This window comes from Corylus avellana, chromosome ca6 (genome assembly GCF_901000735.1).
Source record: "Corylus avellana chromosome ca6, CavTom2PMs-1.0".
In the NCBI taxonomy this organism is placed as follows: Eukaryota; Viridiplantae; Streptophyta; class Magnoliopsida; order Fagales; family Betulaceae; genus Corylus; species Corylus avellana.
Window position 1 is genome coordinate 4588914 of NC_081546.1, and position 9453 is coordinate 4598366.

The window sequence follows — 9453 nt, forward strand, 5'->3', positions numbered from 1 at the left end:
ATTATATTATTATTATTTTGGTTTGAATACACTCACACAAATTAATGAAGTAGAAAGCATTCCTAAAACTAGGACTTGGAACAAGGAGGCATATATTTAGGAGGTGGGCGGATGCTTGTTGCGTTGGTGCGTCCATTCTTCACTATCAGCACAGTATTCATACCCCAGCTAGTGTGCCTTTCCAAATGACAATGCATATACCAGACACCTGAAAACACACATATTTAACGTTAATCACCCTCTTCATTGTAAATCTAAAGTAATTTTCAGCTTAATTAACTTCAACAAAGAGTTTTCTGTCTTCGTATTAGGGACAGTATATTAGGAATGACAAATTGTTGTTGCTGATCGGAGGTCATCAGCAACATTAATTTTTGAGTCATTATCATTGATAATGTGATTGTTAAAGACCATTTTTCTTGTAGTGTGAATAGATAATGTACCGGGATTATCAGCGATGAATCTGATTGTAACCCATCCATTCTTAGGAACTCCAACTGTATTAACTTCCGGTGGATCAATGAGATTATAAGACTTGGGATCAGTCTTTTCATTGAAATTCCCAGAGCCTGTCCCGACCACATAGAAGCTATAACCATGGAGATGCATAGGATGATTCTCTGCTGCCCCAACATTAGTCCCTTGATACACTATCTCAATAGCATCATTGTAATTTACTATCAAGGCCTTCGTCCCTAAGCTTGGATAAATTGTATTGTTACCCACATCTCCCGTAAAGTTGAAATAATAAGGCGGCCGCGTCGGGAAATTGCTGCGGTAAACCTTGGGCAGGTTTCTGTAAAAAGGTTATTAGAGATACTACAAATTAATGTATTAATTAAATTACTAAATTCACATTTTTTTATTTGCTTAAATTTTTAAGATAAATGATAATAGTATCACAGTCAAAATCTATAACGATCTAGAAAAAATTAATGCTTATCACATTTGTACTATCATTCTGAAAGAACTAATCAATTTGAAGCTTTCCTATATTCACTTTATAAAACTCAATTTTATCTAATAAGTGTTGGACAACTTCTCTTTCTAGTGTGGGACCAACGCAGGGGCGAAAAGAACATACATATATAATTGGGGGACAAGTTTAAAAATATTTTAAAAAACACTATTTTGTATGAAACAAGTTTTTCCTCTGGGCAAAACTAGCACAAGGTTTGGGGGCTTGAGTCCCCCAACAATTTAAAACACCTATCAAAAAATATATTTTTTATGAGGTAGGATCTCAAAAATTAATTTACACCCCTCCCTTAAAAGGTCATGTCATGTTGTGTTGACAGTATTGTAAAACGTTATTAAGTGATTTTAATACCATTTGTAACGATCTACGAAAAAGCATCAATCACATATGCACTGCTATTACACTTAAAGAAATTAGGCAGATGCGACGAGTATTTTTCCTGTGACAATACATTGTCACCATGATTTAAATGGAACAGGGGAGAATATACCTGTAATACGCTAGGAGTATATCAATTTTTGGGGTCTGAAAACTTATATTATTCAAGCTTGCTGATAGCCTGTTACCATCCGCGCCTGCACATGATGCATTGGGGCAGTAAATCTGATTTACAGAAACAGTAATAAAGATACTTCTGGTGATACTTCGCGGCACATTGACAGGGTGAGCTTTGCTTGCTAAGCTCCTCAAGCGCTTTGTAAAGTTTTCTGCAGCAGTTTTGTTATTGTAAGTAGGAAGCGTTGGGAAGGGAATAGATGATGGGGGTTTATAATTGCCATTGTACTGCAGAATGGCCGTTGTGGTGGTGTTGTCAAAGGGAGCAGTGGAGTCGGCAAAAGGAGTTGAAACAATGTAATAGCGGCTGGGAGACTGGTTTGCTGTCACCAAAATATCCATTGTTTGCCCCGGGCTTATCATGAGGTAATCTGCGGTTATTTGTTTGGTGTATGAAGCATCGGTTGCTACCAGTGTGAGCTTGTGCTTTGCAATTCCAAAGAATTGTTCTTCGTTCATTATGGAATTTATTATCCGGAGAAGATAAGTCTTGCCGGCGTCAACCTTCAGACGGTATGTAGTTGCTGCAGCATATATAAGATTAAAAAAAATATATATATATTAATTATCTTCTGATGCAGCTTTATGATCTTTCATTAAGGTTGTGTATTGTTTATACCACTGGAACAACTGTACAGATCTCCTGGTTGGCCGTTAATTGTGAAAGCATCTGAAACGTTTGGGTCGCCACCAGTTGCAAGGGCTTCATCAATTATGTCCATCACATCTCCGTTATACCATTCCCCTGTTGATGATCATCAGTTTAAATGTTTAAATGCTAAGCAAATTGGAGAAACATTCGGTGAAGTGTTTAAATGCATACCAAGAATAATTGTCTCTTCAGCATAAGGCTTAGGAAATGGATAAGTGGTCTTGGGAGCTGGAGAAATAATAATGGCACCATGGACTGTGGCACGTGTCCAATCACTATGGGCATGCCACCAAAGAGTTCCTTCTTCTGTGGAAAAAATGATCTCTTGAGTGAAGCTTGACTTGGGTGGAATGGGGCACTGTGTGATGTTTTCAGGTCCATCTGACCATGGATTCCTTGGCTGCCTCACCCCATGCCTGTGATTACCAAAGTTTACCTTTAGATTTTAGAAGCCTATGTTTCATATCATCATGTTCTTGTTAATAAGCAATACTTTAAATAACCATCAACGGTAGTGGTTTAATGGCTTAATAAAATTTTCAAGTGATCATGGCATGTACAAGGGTGTGGGTTCGAATTTGGTGGTTTAATGGCTTAATGAAATTTTCAAGAGGTCATGGCATGTACAAGGGTGTGGGTTCGAATTTTCGCAATGGAGAATTTCTACATATGCTTTTTAAGTGTCAAATTCACTTTTATGATCATTCAACACAATCTCAAACAGACCCCTAAGAGCATGTTTGGGATTATGAGATTGCGTTTGAGAAATAGAGCTTTTAAGTCAAAAAAAATACTTTTTGGCAATAGCTTCATTTTTAAGCTTTTGTCAAAAGTGTGTTTTGGCCATTTTTAAGCTTTTTAGACAATTAAAAGCGATTTTAATTTTTTTACCAAACGAGTACTTTTTTTTTTAAATTGACTTTCTGAGTGTTAAAAGCATTTTTAAACCTCTCAAACGCAATTTCAAACAGACCATAAGTCTTATTTATAAAAAATAAGTTAAAATATTAATTAAATAATTAAATTTATTATTTTCTATTGAAGTTTACTATTTCTTGTCGTCATACTTTAGACTAGTTGGTCATGCATGTAATAGTGTGTGTCCCATATTAAAAAAAAAAAAAAAAAATAGTGTGTGTCCCATGTTTCAGCACTTTAATTTTATTTTCCCTCCTCTCCAACAACCATCAAAGCAAGTAGTTTTCACTTTTCATCATATATAATTAACCTGCAAGTATATTCTGGTCTAAGATTACGGTGGAGTAATATTCTATTAGAAAAAATAAATAATTTTTTTTATTATATTAAAAAAAAAAGTTGAATACAATAATTTTGGTGTTAGAGTTTATGATAAGGATTTAACGTTTGGAATAACCATTTTCATTGTCTACAAGAATGATTATTCTAAAGCTATTTCATTTTATATTTTTTCATCTTTAATAAAAATTTATTCATTTTTCTTATGTAATAATCCTTCAGTGTACCAAACACAAGACGAAAGAGATAGAGATTACCAGTGGATAGTGACGCCATATTTCCCTTGATTATGTACAGTAACAAAAGCAGTATCCCCTTTGTTAACTCGAATGGTTGGCCCCGGAAAACTGCCATTCACAGTTAAAATGCTCTTCGTGCTGCACAGCTTGGTGAACTTTGCCTCCTTCAGCTGCCATCACAAACCCCCATGCAAGAAGAAAAGCAAGAACAAAAGTTGATGCATATATATATATATAAACTTAATAGTTCAGTGATGCTTAATTACTAGACAAAACCGAGGATTTCAATATGACTAAAAATAAGAGATAGTTTTCATGTATAATGGAGAGAATTAAGGAACTTACAACGATCGAAGTCATAGTGAAGGACTTGTGCTTGGGCAATGCAACGAAGCGAAGCATTGAGAAGTAATATAAGTGCTAGAAACCTTAAGATCTCCATTTTCTCTCTCCAACTAAGAGAGATGCATGTGCCTTTATTTTATCATCTTCTTCTTGGGTTTGACAAGTATTTATAGTACTAGCTAGTGCTCATTACTAGTGTACGAACAAGTTGATTTTTCTAGGAACCCCATTAACTCAATCATGTCCAAATTTTAAACATGCATTACTGAAAAATAATGCTCCAAAATACGCGTGCATGAGAAGGTAAATATGAGTATATAATTTTTTGAGAAATGCTAGAGGTCAATAAATTTTTTATATTTAATTCATATATTTTTATAATCAATCATTAAATTTATAGGTTCTACCATTAACTTATGTATAATGACGGAGCCAAGAATTGATTTTAGTAGGGGCGACATTGAAATAATAAAATAATATTTTATTTTTTATAACATAAAAAAAAATGATAAATACAATTTAAAATAAAAATATTTCATAACACAATATAAAAAATTTATTCTTCATGAAGCTTATATGACTATTATTTATTTGATACTTTTTATTCTTTTTGTCGACTGAAATTCATTGTCCTCCAAAAATCAACCTGAAAAGAGATATTGTAGGAAATAGTACTAAGAAATTAGATTTTTTTTTTTTTTTTTCTAATTATACTAAGAAATTAGTTGATTGATATGTTAGTTGACCAGTATATTCTTACAAAACGATGAAAAGTCTAGAGACTTAATAACTTATGAGCATGTTTGAAATTACATAGAAAAATAGAACTTTGTCTCTAAAATTTTGTTAAAAAAAAATTCCATTGAAAAACTTTAAGGGTTGCATTTGGATCCCCTCCGGTCCGTTTGGACTGGAGGGGATCCGGTCCTTGTTATTGTAGGGGCATAATTGTCTCCAAAATTTTGGTACCATGTCTTAAGTGTTTTTTTCTTTTTTTTCTTTTTACTATTACTAATGTTTGGTAATAAGATGAAAAAAAAAAAAAAAAAAATGCATTTAGAAGCAAAAATGGATAAAAAAAAAAAAAGGAAGACATGTAGTGGTTTTTTTAATTTCATTATAGCAAAATAAATGGTTAATGTGATTTTTATTTTCAAAAAAAAAAAAAAAATTGCATAACAAACTTTAGTAGGTGTTCGGGTGCATGGAGAAACAATACATTAAGACAATTCTCTACCTGAGTTTACTTATATAATTGACAAAAACCCAATAAAAAATAGCTAAAAAAAAAAAATAATTGAAGCCTGCTATACTTGCCCCACGTAGAGACTACAAATTGCTTTTCTCTCTCAAGCCATAAGCCACCTCACCTATATCTCTCATCAATCAACACCTCAGCATGTAATTAATGCTTCCACCTACTCAACTTTAGCACTTTTTCAATTCTTGATCCTCTAGATTTTTCTCTGCGCCTCCACACAAACACAAACCAGAAGAGGTGAAAAAAATAAGATTTTACTCTGCGGCCTGCGCCTTTATGCTGAACAAACAAAAACCAGCAGGGGCGAACCAAGAAAGGAGGAGGAGGAGGAGGAGGAGGAGGAGGAGGAGGGGGGCTTGAGCAAAAAAATTTAAAAACGACCTTATAATTTTTTTTTTTTCAAAATTTTTGCAGGGGCGGCCTCCCGTGCCCCGTCCTGCGTAGATCCGCCACTGCTTATGTGAGATCTACGTAAGTCTACAAATTCAATTAAATTTGTAAGGTCGACCCTAGCATTTCTCTAGCTTTTATTTTTTCCTTTTTTTTTTTTTTTTTTTTTTATATTTTAAATGTGGGTATATCTTGTGTGCTTTGTCATCTCCCAATATGTAGACATGATTGCTAGCTAGTGGTGGAGGAAGGGATCGAGGGGTTAGGGGGAACCCATGGACCATATCTTCCCCAGAAATTTAAAAAACTTCCTTTAAGTCCTCTTCTAAAAATATACCATTTGGTCCTTGCAAATTTCCTTTTTTAAAAAAAGGATTCCCTCTAAAAATATAAATAGCTCTTTTAATCATCTTAGAAAAACTGAAAAATTTTATAAAACCCAAAATTTCTCATCTTTTGGGTTATGTATAACCCTAAGAGAAATGCTAAGTTTTTCAAAAAAAAAAAAATATTCAAAATTTGGTTCTCAAGTAATCTCTCCCCGTCTCATATAATCTCTAATTTTAGTAAATAAAGACATACGGAAATGCCGAAATGATAGTGACACATTATTGAGAATCAAATTTTTTAATTTTTTTTTGAAAACTCTAGCATTTCTCATAATCCAAAAGATTTCTCATCCCACTATGTGACTTTCCTGTTCTCATCTCTCTTCTCTATCTCTCCAATGTTTTCTCTTTTCTCATTTAGGTTACCATTTTATATTTTCCTTTATTCTTTTTCTTTATAAGATGTATTTCCTTCTATAATTAATTTAGGTTTACTAATTCATCACTAATGATTTCTTTAGAGCATTGTAATATAGTTTACACATACCTTAATATACAAAATGTAGTCCACAAAACATATTATATATTCTTCCATTTCCTCTCTTTAATTTTGTTTTCTCTTTTATTCTTTTCTCTTTCATATATTATTCTTATCATATATTTCTACACCCCTCAAGTAAAAGTCTTCCCTAGGCTCCACCACTGATCAAAGAGCTTAACTAAAGAACCAAAAAAGTGATAACACGTTTATCAAAAAAAAGAAAGTGATAAAATGTGCATAATCACTTCCAATCAACTTCTAACCTCAACTTTCACATTTCTTAAGAATAAGCAGCCTAGCCAAGTATTGATATTAGCAAGAAGCCAAGGACGAAACTAAAATATTTAGTTTGGGGGCAAAATCTTTAAAAAAGAAAAATTAAGAGGCAAAAGTTAATTTTTATAGGTATTTTTTATTTTTTTTATTTTTTTTCTTGAGGACCACCCCTTGGCTTGGGGGTCCCCAAGCCCAGGGAACCCCTAGTGATTAGTCAATAAAACTTTTAAGACAGAATCTTCATGGAATATAGTATCAAGATTTTTTAGAAATATTCTTCAAATCTGAAGCAATATTAGTTCGAAATCAATGGTTGAGATTTTGTCATATTAACCACGGTAAGCGCGACCTTATAACTTTTAACAACTCAAATCCATATTTTGGAAAGTTATAATTATTGATACCACAAAATCTCCATCTTTGAATTCCAAACTAATAATAGAAATTTGAAAAATCCTAATCTCAGGGCCGGCCTGGTCGGTAGCAAAATGACAAGAGGATATAAATATAGTACTCTATCACTGAAATTCAATGGTTGGGATTTACTTGGAAGATTAGTTGTTTGGAAGGCATTATTGGTTGGTAATTACTTGGGAGCTACACTTTGGGGAGCAGCAAGAATATTTAACAGTACATGATTGAACCCACCTTTTGACTAATTAATTAATCTTGAAAATGGACAAAATGCCCTCCCCAGATTCATCCTGCATAGCCTTCGATGTCGTGTATCAGGGGAAGTGTGGCATGAATAGCGGGTCGATCGATTAACATCATCATATTCAACCATGTGGACCTTTGACATTAACATTTACCAATTGGTCTTCAATTCACAGTTGACATTTATACGTTCTTCATCTGGCTGTTCTTGTATTAATTAATGAAGAGAGTGATAATTTTCATGATTCTGGTAAGGGTAGGGATTCCCTTTTGAAGAAAACAAATCAAAGATCTGCTTTTGAAGAAGACTTGGACATAAAATATCACATAGATATCTATGTTTATTAACATTTTTTTTTTTTTTCATTTTTTTTCTTTTGTTTTCGGAACAAAACATTAACAAATAACCTAAATCATAGAAAAAAATTGTATTTACTTTCACCTGTATGTCAGATTTTGCAATTATTTGTTTAAGATATGATTGAATTGGTTGGAATGTGGGATCAAACACTGTCTTTCCAAGCATTGAACAGACACATGTAATTGATGATGATCCATTATATATTAACTCAGAAACGTGCTCCAACTGTCTTTCTAAGCATTATTGAACAGGCAGATCTTATCTAAGTTATGATCCTATAAGAGCTCGATATATATATATATTACTTGTTTTTTTTTTTTTTTAGGAAGTGATTACGTGTTTTGGATTACTTGAAAGTTTTGCAAAAACGCGTTCAGTTATATATTCATTATGAGGTTTGCTAATGCATTCCCCCACCCATCTTCCCACCATCTTCTCTTTCTAACATCTTGATTTTAAAAAAATTAAAAAAAAAAAAAATCAAAGAGAGAGGAAATGGTGGGGAGATCAGAGATGGGCGGGAGAATGCAATAAAACATTTGCCTATTCATTATGGACAATCAAGTGTTCCATCAATGCATTAATATAAAGATTTTGTGGCAGCCAGCTAGCCTTCCGGGTGCTTCCATCACCTCCTACAGGCTACATACATAGCCATTTGGCCAAAATCCAAAAACAGAAAATAAAAAATTAATGAAAAAAAAATATATCCTGATGCCGAAATGACAGGCGAACCCAACAAACAAAGTGTGGCAGGCCCTTTGAACTGTTGGTGCCCACTGCTCAAAATGTTACATCAAGATACAGTTGACCTATAAAAGATTATGATATGAAGCTCACACCACTATTTACTAAGATAAACAACCTTAATTAATGTTACCTCAATCCAGTTTTTTTATACGTTGTTGACCTAAGCTTCCCACTAGAAAGAGAATCACCACTAAAGTTGATCGCCAGCTTAATTTGTCGAAGAGGAAAATCTCTGTGGTTTTCAATTCCAGAAGAGAATTGCTTTTTGAATGAATCTAATACTGAAACAAAAACAAAACAAAAAAATACAAAACGATGGAGGATTTAGAGATCTTTGGAATGAATCTAATGCAGAACAAAATCAGGACAAACTATATATATATATATATATATATATATATAGATAGATGTTGGATATATTTCTCGTCCGTGGTAATTAAAGACCTTACATGAGCGTTATTTATAGCGTTTCAAATTTTTGTAGTACGTACAGTGGTTGAAGTACAGATGCTGTACTACATAATTCAGGTAACCTTATTTTCGAATCTATTTATTTAAAACTTTATGTTAAGCCCAACAGTTGAAAAATATTGTTTATCTCAACGCGTTAATATTGCTATTATCATATATAGTCATATATATCGTCATGGTATCCTAATTGGTGATTTGTCATCCTCTCTGCCTTTCTCTTTCTAAATAGATTTTTGGTCTCGTTGAAACAAAGCTGAGGATATATAGGAGCATTGGGGGAGTGAACATATATAGCACCACGCCACCACCTTAATATTAGTGGAGTTATTGGGCCAATGCTTATCGATTATATAATTAGCAGTCGTACTAGTGCTATTATTACTTCACGAG

The 9453-nt window shown here is 33.3% G+C and overlaps 1 protein-coding gene across 1 annotated transcript; it reads right to left on the bottom strand.

Moving 5' to 3' along the window:
- Window positions 1-4042, bottom strand: LOC132184025 (laccase-14-like). Its single transcript, XM_059597504.1, has 7 exons — window positions 4028-4042; window positions 3701-3852; window positions 2358-2602; window positions 2154-2279; window positions 1470-2058; window positions 444-796; window positions 1-208 (listed from the first exon to the last, which is right to left on the bottom strand). The coding sequence occupies exons 1-7, from the start codon at window positions 4040-4042 to the stop codon at window positions 69-71; spliced, it is 1620 nt and encodes a 539-aa protein (XP_059453487.1). The 3' UTR covers window positions 1-68.
- Between the last annotated feature and the right edge of the window lie 5411 nt (window positions 4043-9453).